This window comes from Rhincodon typus, chromosome 24, assembly GCF_021869965.1.
Source record: "Rhincodon typus isolate 14 chromosome 24, sRhiTyp1.1, whole genome shotgun sequence".
In the NCBI taxonomy this organism is placed as follows: Eukaryota; Metazoa; Chordata; class Chondrichthyes; order Orectolobiformes; family Rhincodontidae; genus Rhincodon; species Rhincodon typus.
In genome coordinates, this window is record NC_063355.1 from 25,710,518 (window position 1) to 25,728,372 (window position 17,855).

General features: G+C 39.2%; 1 protein-coding gene across 2 annotated transcripts in view; it reads right to left on the reverse strand.

Annotated features, from left to right (window-relative positions):
- The window catches only part of pes (pescadillo), a 44,721-nt gene that overhangs the window by 25,668 nt on the left and 1,198 nt on the right, over positions 1–17,855 (reverse strand). For both annotated transcript variants that reach the window (XM_048611542.1, XM_020512553.2), the window contains exons 3-4: positions 16,012–16,165; positions 11,576–11,685 (exon numbers count right to left, since the gene is read on the reverse strand). Coding sequence is in view for 1 of the 2 variants with exons in the window: in XM_020512553.2 (XP_020368142.1) it covers positions 11,576–11,685; positions 16,012–16,165 (264 nt within the window). In the remaining variant the exon portion in view is untranslated. The remainder of the gene's footprint in view (positions 1–11,575; positions 11,686–16,011; positions 16,166–17,855) is intronic.

The window sequence follows — 17,855 nt, forward strand, 5'->3', positions numbered from 1 at the left end:
GGCAGAGGAATTGAGAGTAGGGGATTGCATTCTTGCAGGAGGGTGGGTGAGAGAAGGTGTAGTCCACCTTTCCTTGCAAACTGCACGGAATGCTACACCTGCCCCTACACCTCACCCCTCCCCTCCATTCAAGGCCCAAAGCAAGCCTTCCATATCTGTCATGGGTTCACCTGTACATCTGCCAACTTGGTCTATTATATATGTTGCTCCCTATGTGGCCTCCTCTACACTGTTGAGAACAAGCGTAGATTCGGAGACCATTTCGTACAGCATCTGCGCTCTGTATGCGACAAATGACAACACCTTCCGGTCACCAACCACTTTAACACACCCCTCACTCTCTTGGCAAGATATCCATCCTGAGCTTCCTCCAGTGCCACAATGACACCACCTTCAAACTGGAGGAGCAACACCTCATTTTCCGCCACAGGAACCTACAGGCCAATGGCCCACCCCTGCCCTTGTCCCATGTCCAATCCTCTCTCTCATCCCCCACCTCCTTGACCTGACACAACCTGTCCATCTTCTCTCCCACTTATTCTCCCCACCCATCCCACTGACCAATCCCCACCTATCACCATCCCTCCTACATTCCCCAGCCCTACCCCTCCTCAACTTCGTTCCTAGCTCTCCTCCCTGTCCCCAGTTCTAAGGGTCCCGTCCTGAAACATCGATTTTCCCACTCCTCTGATGCTGCATGGCCTGCTGTGTTCCTCCAGCTCCACAGTGTATTGTCTCAGACTCCAGCTTCTGCAGTTCTTGCTATCTCAAAGTAATGGTTAATGGATATTTTTCTGACTAGAGGAAGGTTTGTAGTGGAATTCCTCAGGGGCTGATACTGGGACATTTGCCTTTCCTGATATATACAAATGATCAAGATCTTGGAGTGTGGGCGACAATTTCAAAGTTTGCAGGTGACAAAACTTGGGAGAATTGTAAACTGAGAGGAGGATAACGTAGAACTTCAAAAGGGCTTGATACACTAGCGTAGTGGGATATAGGTAGCAAATGAAGTTCAATGTGGAGAAGTGTCAGGTGACACATTTGGGCATAAGGACCAGAGAGAGAGATAGTACCAAACAAAGGGTACTATTCTTAAAGGCATGCAGGAGCAGAGAGAACAGTTGTTAAAGTATACAGTATCCTAGGTTTCATAAATAGTAGCACAGAGTACAAGAGGAGGTGGTTATGCTGGAGATATATAGGACATTGGTTAGGCTTCAACTGAAGCAGTGAGAACAGTCTGCTGTCTTAAGAAAAGGCGTGAATGTATCAGGAGAGAAGGCAGAAGAGGACTACGAGAATGGCTCCAGGTATAAGAAACTTCAGGTTAGTGAAGTTGGGACTCTCTTTGGAGTCAAGACAGGAGAAATTTTTCAAAATCAAGAGGAATCTGGGCACAGAATATAGGAAGAAAATATTCCCACTCAAAAAGATCAAGAACCATAAGGCATTGTTTAACCATGTTATGCAAAAGAAACAAAAGGCAAGATGAGAAAGAACTTTTTCTAGTGTTAAGTGTAAGCATGTAATGCATTGTCTGTTAATTGTTGTAGAAGTTCAACTGAGTCATTCAATTAAAATAAATCATTTAACTTGTAAGATTATCAGGAAAAGGCAGTAAATTGGCACCAAGTCAAAATGCTCAAAGAGCCAGTGCAGACAGGATGGGTTGAATGGCCTCCTTCTGCACTGTAACAATTCTGTGAACAGATAGGTTTTGGTGATCTACATGTCTGTAAGGTCTTTAAATACTCTCATTATAACCTGGATCACAGAACAGCATTTCTCTTCAATTAAAGAGCTTCTCAAAAGCATAACACATCTATTTCAAGAAGAACACCGGAGTATTCTGGCATATTTCTAAGTTCACACAAACAATGCATCGAAAGAGGGTGCTGAGAGGGAAAGAGAATGAGGAAAGAAGCTGAAAGACTTGAACAGCCTTTTTTGGGGAAGAGGGCCAATAGCTGTCACCATTCAAGTTAAACTGTAATCCAAGTGTATGCAGTGTTAATAGTACATCCAAATGTAGGGGAGAACAACTGAAGTCTCACAGCAGGGTGAGGAATTGTCCTGAATGCATGCTTTAGAAAACTGTACCCACACTTGTCAGGTAACAGTGTAGAATCGGTAGACAAACAGGAGGCCGAAAAAACACAGCAAGCAAGGCAGCATGTGGAGGGGAAGTCAATGTTTTGGGTATTACCCTTCTTCAGGACTGGATGTGGTGTTGGGGGGTGTGGGAGGAGAAGAGGGTAGCGGAATGGTGGTGATAGGTGGATACCGGTAGTAGGTTGAGGGAAGGAATGAATCAGATTGATAGCTGGAATAGAAGGGAGGAGCTGGTAGATGGAATGAAAGGGAGGAGAAAGGGCTGGAAAGGAACCCAGGGGATAGTTGGGAAAGTTATTTGAAATTCCAGAACTCAATTCCCAATTTCAAATAACCTTTCCACCCGACCCCGGCTCCTTTTCCAGCCCTGCCTCCTCCCTTTCATACCACCTACCAGCTCCTCCCTTCTATTCCAGCTATCAATCTAATTCATTACTCCCATTGACCAACCAGGTCATACCTACTACCATATCCATCTATCACCACCATTCCACAACTCACACCCCTCCCTTTACCTGCAACTTCCCCTACCCCCACATCTAGTCCTGAAGGGTAATATCTGAATTGATTTCTCCTCTTCCAGATGCTGCCTGGCTTGCTGTGTTTTTCCAGCCTCCTGTCTGTCTACCTTGGATTTCAGCATCTGCAGTTTTTTGTCTAATAGTGTAGAATTGCCTTTCAGAGCAGATTCACTGGTTAATTGGCTAATTGAAGCCATTACATACGAATTCATAAGATAGCTGTGCATACCACAATTGTTTAAGTAGGATATCCTAACACAGAATGGCAATACACGTCATTCATTGTTGCTGGATCAGATTCCTGGAACTCCCTTCCTAACAATATTGGGCAAATATTTTGCAAAACCTAAGACTACATGGTGGAAGAATAGGTCCACTACATTATTAAACGTAAGCAGAAACAGGCACCGAACCCTGGCTTTAACAGCCACGTCTTCATCCAGAGAGATCCATTGAAAATTTATGGGCGAGGGAGGGAGTCGAGTTGAGTTTACGGCAGACGTATCAGGACCACAGATAAGGCACAATGCATTTTTTTTTGGAGAGAATGTGAACCTTGGTCTGAAGTTAGCGTAGGGATAGAGGTGGTCAGACTGGTACTGGGAAAGCATAAATCCAAGATCTGGTGCAGGAGGCAGCAAAATGGACAGCACATGCAATTTTTACAAAGTCAACAGGGAGCCAAATCCAGCCTGGAGAGTTGATAATGGAGGCAGAGGTAGGATGAGATGTTAAACCTGTTGTCAATACTGGAAGAAATATAAACAACCTTGCTCTTTTTTCAAATTCTTCAATTCCATAGGGAATTATCAGAAAACAGAGGGAGGCACAGGACAAGTGAATGCCGTAGAGTAGATAAGTGGGCAAGGAGGGGGACTCAACACATTAGTGACAAGAAGGTGAGACAAGTAGTTTCAAAGCCAATAAGATTTGTGGATGTAAATAAGAAGCTAGACATTGACTCTTATCAGTATTTGTAAAAATCAATGACATCTCAAAACACTTTACAAATAGAAAGATCTGATGCTAAAATTGAAAGGCAGTGATGTGGAATTGAAGGAGTTAAAAGTTTAGCCAAATAGTTTTTTTTAAAGAAAGCTTTTAGAAGGACTGGCTGAAGGTTTTACCAACAACATGAGTTCATAAGAGTTGGGAAGAAGGTCGGGGTCAGTGGAAATGTGCAATTTGAGGAGACTGAATAAAAAGGGTAGGACAAGGTCATGGATGAAATTACAGGTGGATGTTTTGGCATTAATTTAACTGGGAAACAGGAGATGTCTGTGTTTCTAAAAGGTTTTAAACACTTAGAAATCCTTTTGTTTTGGAATGTAAACAGAAACCTAAAGATAACTGTGCAAATGTAGGATGTATTAACAGACTGCTCGTCAATCATTAACAGTAAGAAGGGCACCTTGAATTGAGACATTATTCCCCTTAAAATAAAGCCGCAATTTTGAATAGGTCGTTTAAAAATATGAAATATACTTTAGGTATTCATAAAAAGTTGCTGTTAAGAATACAAATGATTCCATATCAGCAAACACCATAAGAAGCTTGTTCTAACATCAAAATCACTTTTTAGAAAAACAAAAACACCTTCTGCATCAAGTAATTTAATACCACATGGGAAAATTTCAATGGTAAAGAAGATGTGGTTAACAGAAGGTACAAGTTTCCAAGAAAAGATAAAAAGAAAAAAAAAAAAGTTTGACCTTATGAAGGTTTATACATCACGAGGGGCACGGATAGGGTAAATAGACAAGGTCTTTTCCCTTGTGGGGGAGGGAAGGAGTCCAAAACTAGAGGGCATAGGTTTAAGGTGAGAGGGGTAAGATTTAAAAGGAACCCAAGGGGCATCTTTTTCACGGAGAGGGTGGTGCGTGTATGGAATGAGCTGCCAGAGGAAGTGGTGGAGGCTGGTACAGTTACAATATTTAAAAGGCATCTGGATGGGTATATGAATAGGAAGGGTTTACAGGGTTATGGGCCAAATGCGACTAGATTTATCTAGGATATACTGGTCAGCACGGACCAGTTGGACCGAATGGTCTGTTTCCATGCTATACATCTCTATGGCTATGCTGTTTGTGGGGTAGGGGTACATAGAAGTGGGGAGGGGTGGGGTAAAGAGATAAAAGAATATAGATTAAGAGGTAGAGAGAGACTGGAACAGGCAGTGTGGTGCACCCTGTAGCAGTACAACAGTGGAATTAAAATGCATCACTAGTAGTTATCATTGAAAATGCAGCAAGTTGCATAAGTTGTTGAGGAAGTATCAAGTTGAATGAGGGTGGGATGGATCAGACAGAGAAAAGAGAAAAATCACAAAGGAGATAATTAGACTTTCCAAAATTCAAACATCTTTGAGGAGACCTGACTGACATCATTTGAGCTATACTCTTTTGCGGTTATCTAAACTTCTCCTCCCAAGATACTTATAGCTTGTCCCTAACTGTCTTCATTGGTTGTTTTTAAGTTCAGAACATTGTTAATTTGTTACATGCACAATATTTCACAACTGAACTAAAGCAGAGCTCAGAAGCAAAGGACTCAAACAGAGATCCAAAAATGACAAATCTGGAATTTAAAAAATTGAAGGATTAACCTAAATTTCTGCTTAAGTACTGACTGATTTGACTGTTTTCATTTTGATGATTTCCTGTTTTCAATACCAATGAGAACCAAAGATTCAAGTTCCAGTGTTTCCTCCCTTAAGCACTATGCTTCTCAAAGCTGACTTATCTACTAGGTAGTGGCAAGCCAGTGCCACTAATTTACTATAAAGAGGGAGAGGGGTAGTTCAGGGATGGGAGGAGGAGTAGGGGTAGTGATGTGAATAAAAAAAACACATACCAAAAGAGCTTTTAAGTATCAATAAGAATACATTTTTTTTCAATATTCCCAATTAAACGAGTAGGTACATCAAGTGATCAGGCAGATACACAATATGAAGCACACAATGTACCTTAACCTATTTTCATTTTGTTGATACCAAACCACTGCTTTTATATGATGCGTTGGGAAAGTGACATATGGGGATACTCATCATCAAAAGGAACACAGTAAGACAAGTCCCTAACTCCTCTTCCACGACAAAGCCTTGCTCTAAAAGATGTACCAAGTAACCCATGACAATTTAATGTTCCTGATGTATTAATATTGTTAAAAACCTTGCCTATGTCTACACGCATGAGGAAATGAATGTCATACTCACTGACTTGTCAAACACTAGTAGCATATTCACTCAATTACAATTAGGTAGGAAATATGATCACGGCCAGTCATAAAACCACAGCTAAGTAGGAAAAGCTGAACATAGTAACCAAATCCTTCATTTTCCCTCCCCAATTAATCCCAGGCAAAACTACCAACTATAAACAAAACAAACCAAATTCACTCAACATTTTTATGAAAAACTGATTTGAAGATATTTTCCTCCTTCATTTAAATCCTGTATGGAGTTAAAACTTTATAAATGTGTGATGACAGGGGAAGCAAACTTACCCATTACTGCATTTTTTGAAAGTCTGAGTTACTACTTGAAGCAAAGATGTGGAGCCAAAAGGAGAAAAAAGGACAGCGTGATTATTTTTTGGTGCAAAGAAGCTGACCATTGCTGAAAGCTTGCCTTCTATGGTTCTGTCTGCTAAACAGTAGCAGCATTTGTTCTGGAGGTCATGTGGGGCAATTATAAACACTTTAAATTGTATGCTCTGTTAATTTAAGTATCAGAGGTATACATGGTCATTCAAAGTAGTAAAAATGATGTTATTCCACCTGGAACAGCGTCACTCTATGATCAAGTTGAAGTACTACCACTATAAAATAAAACTGCTAACAAAAGTTTAAAAAACATTTTAAAATAGGGTTTAAAAATTTATACAAACGACATTTTCAAATTCTTCTTGCCCTGATGCAGGGTCTTCACTACCTGCAGAGCTTTGCTTTTGAAAGCTTTGGGTGAATCACTTAGTCATACTTGGACATCTTGTCAGTTTCTGACTGCAAATACAGCATGTAGTTAAAGCAGGTGAATGGGGTTAATTGATGAATTAATTGATGGAATAGGCAAAGGGGAACTGGCGAGGCTCGTATATTGAAGCAGCTCCAAGACAGAATAGTTAATAAACTTTATCCACAAATAGAGGTATTTTGCTTTCTCCCACCGACCAACCATAGGAGACTTGCCAAAAAGGTCAAGACTACAAACTAAGTGTTATTTTCAGACAATAGTTATAAATTTGAGTTACTTTTGAAAAAAGTGGTCAAAACCAACTGTAAAGCATTAGGACATGATTTCCCACCAATGATTTGTGAAGCTGAACCTTACCAAACACAAGAAAAAGTGCCAAAGCCATGCGTTGTCACTTCCTACTTGAAGGAGGATTAGGTGTAAAATATTCTCAGAGATGGAGGCTCAGAATTGATCACTGTGGAAGTCTGGATAATCTAACAACACTTATGGACAAAAAAATTTATAAAAACAACAAATCTGTTAATGCATATCAAATAGAATAACCACTGGATAGTTATTCATTGAAGAATATATAGTTGAATTTAAACAGACTACATTAGGGATTGGAAAAATTTCACTTGAGGATATTCCTAATTCTATGGTTCTCATTTCAAAGTATTCCACAATCTTATTCTTAATAATCAAACTCTAAAATCTTACCAAAGAAGCAAAGTCAGGCTAATGGCCTATAGTTTCCTGTCTTCTGCCTCTTTCCCTTCTTAAATATGGACATTACATTAGCCATTTTCCAGTCTTCTGGGACCCTCCCTGACTCCAGTGATGGGCCACCAATGTCTCTACAATCTCCTAAGCTATGTCCTTCAGAACACTAGGGTGTAGTCTATTCCATCTGTAGGATTTATCTATGTTTAGACTTTTCAGCTTCCTCAGCATCTTCTCCTTAGTGATGGCCACTGCACTGACTCCTGACACAACTCTCTAGAAGTTCTGTTAGGTTGTTGGTGTCTTCCACTTGCCCACTAGTGAAGCAATTCTGCATTTAGTGATGTGTAATGAGACCAACTTGATTAGGGAGTTGAAGGTGAAGGAAACCTTAAGGGGCAATGACTATAATATGATAGAATTCACCTTGCAGTTTGATTGAATCAGATGTAATGGTATTACAACTGAGTAAAGGTAACTACAATGGTATGAGGAAGGAGCTGGCCAGAATAGACCGGTAGGGAAGACAATGGAGGCCCGAAACGTCAGCCTTCCTGCTCCTATGATGCTGCTTGGCTTGCTGTGTTCATCCAGCTCTACACCTTGTTATCCCATCAGGGTCTTCTGTCTTTGCAGATCCACGACTCTAGCCACACAGATTCTACATGTTCTGACTCTATATCACGTCTTGTTATTGTTTTAATTTCATTTCTTACTGAAAAGGCAACCACACCCTGTGCCTGTCCTTTCTATAGGACATGTATCCTTAGATATTTAGTTCCCAGCTCTGTAATACCCACAATATCATAAAATTTCAATCTGCACTACAAGTTCACTTATCTTATATGACACATTGACTGCGTTTAATTATAACACTCAGTCCTGCGTTGATTGTCCCTCCTCCCCCTTTCTCAGTTGTCCCCTTATCTGCTGTGTCTGAATAGCAGAAGCAAGGTTAAAGAAATTTGAGAATGCTACTTGTTTCAGATTTGGGAACGTCAACATGCTTAAGTCACTAAAAGTGTTACACTTCCTGTAAAATAGCTAGGGAAAATGACCTTCATCAGCACAGGTGTAAAGTGAAATACCCTTACTGTTGAGCAGACCATTTAGGAAAAGAAAAATTAAAATTGGAAATGGAACAAAGCCAGGCAGTCATTTTTTTGGGAAGTGAGCGGACATACAGTTTATATAACCTGAACAATATTGTAATAAAAAAACAAAATGCTGGAGAAATTTAGCACCTCTGGCAGCATCTTTGGAGACAGAAACAGTTAATATTTTGAGTCCTGTAGGACTGTTCCGCAGAACACAATATGAATGCTATTGTATTCATTTAACAAGACCCAACATCTCCAATAAATATTTAGAGTAGATGAAATTGACAATAGGTGATAAGAGTTAAAAGGAATAAAAGTGACATATCTTAAAACTGCATTGGCAATTTGCACATCAACCTTCTCATAGGTGGAAAAAACAAATCCTAAAAAAGGATGAAGGAGGAGTATGCTAAACTTATCAAAGAGATTGGCGAGAAATGTAATATGTGAAGAGTGAGGCCATCTCAGCCTAAAGTGAGATTTCCATTAGTAACAGACTTGAACAAGATTATAGCGATGAACTTGAAGTAGTGGATGAAGAAAAACAACATTTCACCTTGCATTTAATAGCCATGGCAACTAGACTTAGTCAGTCTACAATAAGATGTAAAAAAACAATAATAATAGTGGAAACTTTAATGGAAAGGGAAGCTATGGGAATTCGGACATGCTTTCAGGAACTGATACGGCTAGGGTATGGTATTTCTTTGTTAGGTACATCTTGCTGAAAGTAGGCTGCATTTTGCTTAAAGCACACCCAACAATGTTCTATTGGTATCACAAAGAAACTGTCAGGCATTTTTAAGACACATGTCAATGATTTGCTGTACTGACGTTCTTCAGAATTTGAATGATGTGTGATATATGAAATAAAAAAGCAGTTTAAGATCGGAAATCAGGCTTTGGGGTCTTTTAATGTATAAGGTTAGACATTAAGCACAAGTCACAAGTGACTTTGAATTAACAGTCTTTCATGGAAAGTGCTAGTCGCATCTCAATAAATTGGGCCAGATTCTCACAGAAAGATGATTTTGCATCCAGGGAAGAAACAGACTATTTAAGAGATTTGATTAGACGGTTATCCTTGTCGCACACTCTGACTAAACTGGATGGCAGTTATGTTGTATTGAAATGGTGTACTATGATTAAATGTGCTATTGCTGAGAAAGTCTTGAGAATAAATAAAACATTAAACAAATTCAGAAAAACACAGACTAAAAAGGTTTCCAGCCTTTGGTGACCCAGAAGATATGAAGATAGTGCTTTTTTAAAGAAGTTAATCTTGCAGCTGGCTAATTGAGTATGGTGGGGTTTATCACGGTTTTGATGGGAAATGTGAAATGTTGTCTGTTGGCCTGGGAAGCAAACAGGGGAAGAAAATAAAAAAATGTGTTTAAAGTACTTATAGCTATTGAAGGACTAGCACGAGAAGCTGTAGAAACAGGGGCACATTTATCCAATATTTTGGAAGGAAATTCTGAATAAAGGGACAATCCGAGAAATGTCTGCCAATAGAATGTTATGTAGATAACTGTTCTTTTCAGGACAGCATATTTTCTGTAAACGATGTTGTTGGAAGATTTCTTCCATGCTAGCAAGATCAACGTTAGAAATAAACAAAGATTTTCAAAATAACGTGGATTAACAAGTCATCAGTTGACAACTGTTTCACACCAAAAAAAAAACAGCTTGATTCAAAAATGTTGGACATACTGGAAGAGGAACGCTTGCCAGTATGAGTCAAGAACAAGAAAAATCAAGATTTGTTTGGGTTGTTTGTGATTAAACACTTTATTTCTTTCTTTTAAAAAATAATAATGGAAGATTAATTGTAGAATATGCAATTTGACACTGGTTATGTTATAAGGCAAGATACAGAATTAGATATTTACTTTTTATTAGTTTTTGTTCAAGGATTGTTTTTACATCTGAAAAACTTTGACTCAATAAAAAGGAAGAATCTGTTCATAAAGCAAGTAGTTAAGCAGGTGATTGGGTTAATCGATGAATTAATTCAGTACGTAGACATAGGGGAAGTATGGAAGAGTGTGAAAGGAGCTGAAAGGTTGAGTAGTTAAACTATCTACAAAGAAAAATGTCTTGGTGTGTCTCACTGATTAGCTTAGATCTGATTTTACAAGGTACAAGTCATAAGGGCCCTCTTCAATTCTATCATTCTCAGCTTCCTTGCAATTTACTTCATTTGTGATGGATTTGCTGACCAATCCATTCATGGACATTTTGTTCATCAACTTGGGTATGCACCTGTCATCTCCCAATATTGCTCCTCCTAAATAATAACAACCTCCGTTAGTTACCCAAACCTAGCCGATCTTTTGGATTCATCAATTTTACATAGTATTCCCTCATTTCATACAATTTCATTCCTGTTGCCGCACAGTTGCTGAATGAGCATACACTGACCTTATCCACAACCTTCAAATGGCAATAAAACTTTCAACACCATAGTTTCTCCATGTGTCTCTTTTCCTTGCAGAAATGTATTATTTAAAAAAAAATCAAGTTCAAATTGATCCAAGATATGAGGCAGATAGAGCAAACCTCTCGTATTCAGACTGAATACAAAGTATGAAAGAAAAATCTAATCTTTCACTTTATTTTTGGTGTTTTAATACATCCTGACATTTGGAGAAATCCAGGACAAACAAGTCAGTCAATCAGTACCTGGTGTCTCAGTATAAATTGTTGTTCCCTTTGAGATTTGGTACTCTTGTGATTCTACACCAACGACAGCATTTTCTCTTTCTTCCAGCAAAACATAAATTAATGCAAGTTTATGGTGCCTGGAGGAAAATGCAGGCAGTGGTTTGTAAACTTAACTTGAGATCCTCTAAGGGCAATTTAATAAGTGCGCATAGATCAGAATCTAACAATCTGAAAATATGTTTTTGAACATTTGTAAAGTTCTGGATAACCATCATTCTAATCTTTTAGTCTATGGAGCAGAAAAAAAAATGGAATAACATTGTCGACTTAATTGTTGAGAAGTGTCAACCAGCTTTTGGAATTTTACTTTGGTTAATACACCTAAAACTGAAAAGAGCATGAACTTTAATCATTTAAAATGCATATAATGTAAAATAGGAATAATGAAAATTATAGAGTTCACTTTTATGAACATGATTTGATCCATAAATTACCGTTCTTTGACAACATGATCTAGCTTGTACACAGGTTTATTCTCCTTAAGCCTTTGAACTGTTTCCCATTCAGCCTTTCCATAGGCCTTCCGTAATTTCCGGACAAATACCTGAGAAAACAAAACCATGTATTACAGCTTTACATTCTATCAGTTTAATAGGCTGAATTACAAAATAATCATGTCGTCAGTTTCCTGTAAAATTGCTACAGAACGTGCTTTAACCACTACATCAATAGAGTTTCATAAATGAAACAGAATTTGAAGAAAATGTCAAAGAAAAAGGAACATTCTTGGATCAGAACTGCGGATGCTGTAAATCAGGAACAAAAGCAGAAGTTGCTGGAAAAGCTCAGCAGGTCTGGCACTATCTGTGAAGAAAAAAAAAATCAGAGTTAACATTTCAGGTCCGGTGACCCTCAGAACTGAGGAAGTTCGGAGGGTCACCGGACCCTCAGGTGTGTAATGACAGATCTGAACAGGTTGATTAATAAAATCTACCCTGGAACTGAGATGTGGTGCATCGGTAGTGTCCCTACATCCACGCCAGGAGGTCTGCATTTAAGTCCTATCCGCCCCGCAGCTGTGTCATAACACGTCCAAACAGTTTGCTTTAAAAATAACAATCTTGAAGAACTTCTGCATTGATGTCCTGGCACAGAGGTAATTGGCTTTCCACAATGTACCTTTGTTTGTCCAATGTCCAATCTTTGGAGGTGCAAAACCTTCCAGTTAAACATTGAGAAGATTAAAGGTACTGTCTGCAATTCCTTCTGCAAGCTGTTGCTACTGATTCCATCTTTTCTGTGGCTGTAATCCCAGGTTGTACTAGATTTTTCTTAACACCAGAACTGAGGAAGTTCTGATGGTCACCGGACCCGAAACGTTAACTCTGATTGTTTTTCTTCACAGACAGTGCCAGACCTGCTGAGCTTTTCGAGCAACTTCTGCTTTTGTTCCATTCTTGGATCAGACTTCCTTCATTTGTATTGAAATTTGCCTTCATAGAAGATTCATTATTTTGCTGTTAAAGTAATTGTGAAAACATTGTAAAATAGTATGTCAAGGGTTGCAACAGAATGAAAAACTCATCTTACACAAACTACCAGAAAAAATTCCTGTCCAGTTTAATTCCAAAATGGAATATGATGGAATGAATATCATTAGTTGAATTAAAAGACACCTTCGTATTTGAAACTGGAAAAATGGAGAGCGGTCGAAGGACTTTTCAGAAGGTTGTGCATAAAGGGATGAAGGTGATATGGAGCAGAGATGCCAGACAGGAATGTAAAAAGAAGTCTGAGAATCTTAAACTGGAGACAGAGAGAGACCGGAGCTCATGAGGGACAGCTAATTAGGACAGCACAGTGGTTCATTGGTTAGCATTGTTGCCTCAGAGCACTAGTGACTGGGTTTGAGTCCAGCCTTGGGTGACTGTGTAGATTTTGCACGTTGTCCCCGTGTCTGCATGGGTGTCCTCCGGGTGCTCCAGTTTCCTCCCATAGTTCAAAGACATGCAGGTTAGGTGGATCGGCCATGCTAAAAAATTGCCCCATAGTGCCAGGGATGTGCAGGTTAGGCGGGAGACCATGGTAAAACCCACGCAAGTTTATGGGGTGTGGTTTGGTCTTGGTGGAATGCTCTTCAGGGGGTCGGGGCAGACTCAATAGGCCAAATGGCCTCTTTCAGCACTGTAGAGATTGATAGATGATATAGGATTAATAGATCAGATAGGTTTAACATGCTCTGGTGTAATAAAATAGTGGGCGGGAGGTTGACTAGGAAGGCATCGTTACCTCAAGGCTCAACTAGTTCAAAGGCACTGTTGAATGTTTCAGCAGTAGATACATCAAATAGACAGTGTCTTCAGAAAGAAGATTACAAGATCAGAAGTTCAATTTGGGTCAAAAAAGAATGCTGGTGTTAAGAAAAATCTAGTACAACCTGGGATTACGGCCACAGAAAAGATGGAATCAGAGGCAACAGCTTGCTGAAGGAATTGCAGACAGTACCTTTAATCTTCTCAATGTTTAACTGGAAGGTTTTGCACTTCAAAGATTTGACATTGGACAAACAAAGGTACATTGTGGAAAGCCAATTACCTCTGTGCCAGGACATCAATGCAGAAGTTCTTCAGGGTTGTTATTTATGAAGCAAACTGTTTGGACGTGTTATGACACAGCTGCGGAGCAGATAGGACTTAAATTCAGACCTCCTGGCGTGGATGTAGGGACACTACCAACGCACCACATCTCAGTTCCAGGGTAGATTTTATTAATCAACCTGTTCAGATCTGTCATTACACACCTCGGGAGCAGTTGTGACTTGAACCAGGACATCCTGGCTCAGAGGTAGGAACACTACCATTGGACCACAGAAGCCCAATGTTCTATTCTCAAGCATCTTCAGCTGCCTCATCAATGACCTTCTTTCTATCACAAGGTCAGTACGGACACGTTTGTTGACAATTGCACAATGTTTAGCACCATGACTCCTCAGATATTTAAGCAGTCCTTGTCCATATGCAGCAAAAATCCAGGCAACATTCAGGCTTGGGCTGATAAGTGAGAAGTAAGTTGCACCACACAAGTGCCAGACATTGTGATGGGGAGAAGGACAATGTTAGTACTATTACTGAATCTCCTAATACCACAAAAGCGTATCTGCAGCTGAAAGGTCAGTGAAAGAAAAGATGCAGAGTAGCAAAGACATAAAGCTAACAGAAAGACACACAGAACCTTACAGAAATACAAAAAACAATTACGGGAAATTCCGAATTGCTGTAAACATACTTTTAGGTGGGTCCCAGCAAAAATGAACGAATCCTCAAATTTTTTGGAAAATTTGGGAAGTTCGGAGAAGGGGGTAATAAAAAGTGGAACTGCTTTATAAGTCCTTAATAGCCTATTGTGTTAAGTTAGTACTGTTTGCTTTAAGATTATTTTTGTTTAAAAATGTGTAATTCTCCGCTTAACTTGGTGCTCAGATCTCTTTCTTAAAGAACGTCTGACAGGATTGTAACCTTATGATCAGATAGGCAAGACAGTGAACTAAATGAGGGGAATCTCACCAAGCTAGAGGAGGGAAAAATAAAGACATTGGAAAGGATAATATGGTTACCTCTGAGGTTGCATTACCCCTCCTCTGCTTCTGCATCATAATCGCTGTGAAAGGGAATGCCATCTATCATCTTCAGAGAGGAATATATGTTTGAAAGTGGGCAATATTTGCAAGATTAGGAGGAGTCAAGAATGTGTATTTTAAGAAGTTAACGATGGCAACTTTGAAAGGGGTGACAATGTATCTTTGAAAAGGGAATTATTTACACCTCAATCTGGTGGGTTGCCTCTGAATCGATCAGGCTGATCAGCAGTTTATTGCAACTGGGGTGGAAGGAATGGGAGCAAGATTTCATGGGCAGGAAGAGATTACATGGGGGAAACTTTAGACAAAATAGAAAAACACAGTTCAGAGCAGGGGCAGGTTTGTTTTGGTGAGTCAGAGGAAGAGACTGAAATACAATTATATCCTCAATTGTAAATGAGAGGTATTGATGATCTCTCTACACTTACTATTGCAAAGGGACGTGAAGGAAAAGGGTTTAAAGCAGGCAGATGCTTGTGAAAAGATGCTGTCAGTTACCATCTGATTTTCAGGATTTTGGCAAAATAGTGACAAGCTTTGGGAAAAAAGAGGATGAAGAATAACAAGTCTTTTGGGAAAAATTACAGATTTCAATTAAAAATGTTAAAAATGAAGGTTAATGAAAAATAAACACAGAGTTTCTGCAGAGCAAAATATTTTAAACTGGCATTTACAATAAAACTACAGATGCTTTAAAAACCATATGCGATCTACAGGGCAATCCATCCAAAACCTGAGTGGACACACGGAAGAATGGACAATAAAAACACAAATTACAGCTGTGCTTTGAACATGTTTGCCTACTGTTTTCATACCAAGCCTGTACTGACGGAGATGAGAGAGCCTACTATCACAGACCCATCAGCCGATTATAACTTTACGGGAAAGAATCTCCCTACTACAAATGATAAAGGAACTGCAGGTTGCAACTTAACTGAAGACAAATGGCACAGAGAAAATCTGTCCTTAGGATGCACAGCATTTTCCAATTAACAAATTTGAAAAAAGGAAACTCAAGTAAGAAAAGTCTCGTGCTTTTGAGGTTAATTTCTTCTAAATAACAATTTTTCAACTAAAGACTGAGACAAAAAGTGATTCAGTGAGAAACCAATGCAGCAGCCATAAGATGGGAAAAGTAGAGGGTCACAAATAAACCTTTGAATCTTAACTCTGCGGCAAGTCTCCATTCAGCTCAACCACCTACGAAACACTCTTATGTCAAGTGTTTATAAAACATGCATATTCCACTTCTTACTGGAGAAGAAATGGATTGAAGAGAGAATCTAAACTTACTTTATAATCACGAAATTTGTTCACAATAGGCTCATGCAGTAAGAACTTGATATCTTTGATGAGATAGAAAGTACGTGGAGCTGTTGAACCTTTGTTAACTTTTTTCTTATGTTTAGGTTCATGAGGATAAATACCCTTCAGAATGCATAATCGCCTATTGAAAGAAATAAATAAATAAAGTAAATACGTTGAAACTATTTTGTAGAAATACAATGATTAAGCAGGAAACTACATGGCTCAATAACCCGATATTTCTTTGATGGCCTTTCATCAATAGTTGTTGTTGAAACACTGGATCACGTCTGTCTACAGAAATCTAGGCCTCCCTTTGCCATCCTCGCATTTTTGTCCTGCATCAAATCTGGAGCTCAAACCCATGTCCAAATTCACAAAGTTCCAGCCATCACACTTAAGACATATAACTTTCAGTGGCTCCTGCTCCATTAACACAGCTATTTTAAAATTTTCCATCCTTGTTTTCAAATTCCTCCAATGATGTCCTTCCCTATTTCTGTGATCTTCTTTTACTCTCCAATGTAAAATCAAGAAACGCAATTATAACAACACACATTCTGATGAATCCTGAACTGTAGTCACATCTCCACATAATCTTCAGAAATACAATTGGATAGAATATGGAAAGATGCCATACAGCCCATTGAGTTTGCACTAACCCTCCAAACAGCATCCTATTCAGGATCAGAACCCACACAATCACCCTATTAATCCACCTAATCTGCACATCCCTGGGCACTACAGGGCAATTTAGCATGGCCAATCCACCTAACCTGCATATTTGTGGACTGCGGGAGGAAACCGATGCACATGGTGAAAACTCTTGCAGACACAGGGAGAATGTGCAAACTTGACATAGACAATGACCGAAGTCTGGAATGGAACCCAGGTTGCTTATGCTGAGAGGCAGAGGTGCTAACCACTGAACCACTGTGCCATACAGCCCCTCTAAAGTTAGAAAGAGAGCAATGCAAAGACTTTGCACCTCTATGTAGTTGCTTATCCTCCAGAAGCTACATATTACTTTCTGTGAGGTTATGTAATAATTAGATAGAAATTTGCTATTTATGTAATACTCTGCTTTCTGAAAAAAATTCTTCCTGCCAAGTACGTACATGCAGCCTCAAGTCCTTATCATAACACTTTCCTATCTATCCTTCAGCAACTTGCAAATTTAGCTGTCTGTCATTCCCTGTATCTGAAGTCATTGATGTAAATTATGAAAAGCTCATCACATCCTGCTGTAAGAAAAAGTATCACTTTACGTATAATCGGTTTTCTGTTTGCCAGCCAATCTTCTATTCATGCTAGTATTACCCACATGAGCTTATACTTTGTGTAATAACCTTTTATGTGACACCTTGTCAGATGACTTCTGGAAATCAAAATGCAGTACCTCTCAAGGTTCCCCTTTATCTATAGCATATGCTACTTTTTCAAAGAACAGTAAGTTAGTTAAACCCAATTTCCCCTTCACAAAACCATGCTGATTCTTCCCAACAAAAACAGAAATTGCTGGAAAAGTTCAGCAGGTCTGGCAGCATCTATGAAGAAAAAGAAAATCAGAGTTAACATTTCTGGTCCTGTGACCCTTCCTCAGTTCTGAGAAAGAGTGTCACCGGACCCGAAATGTTAACTCTGATTTTTTCTTCACAGATGCCGCCAGACCTGCTGAGCTTTTTCGGCAACTTGTTTTTGTTCCTGATTTATAGTATCTGCAGTTCTTTCAGTTTTTAGTCTGATCCTTCCCAATTACCATGACTCTAAGTGCATAACTATGACCGTTGTAATGTCTGACTTGCACCTTCCCCACAACAAAGGTCAAGCTA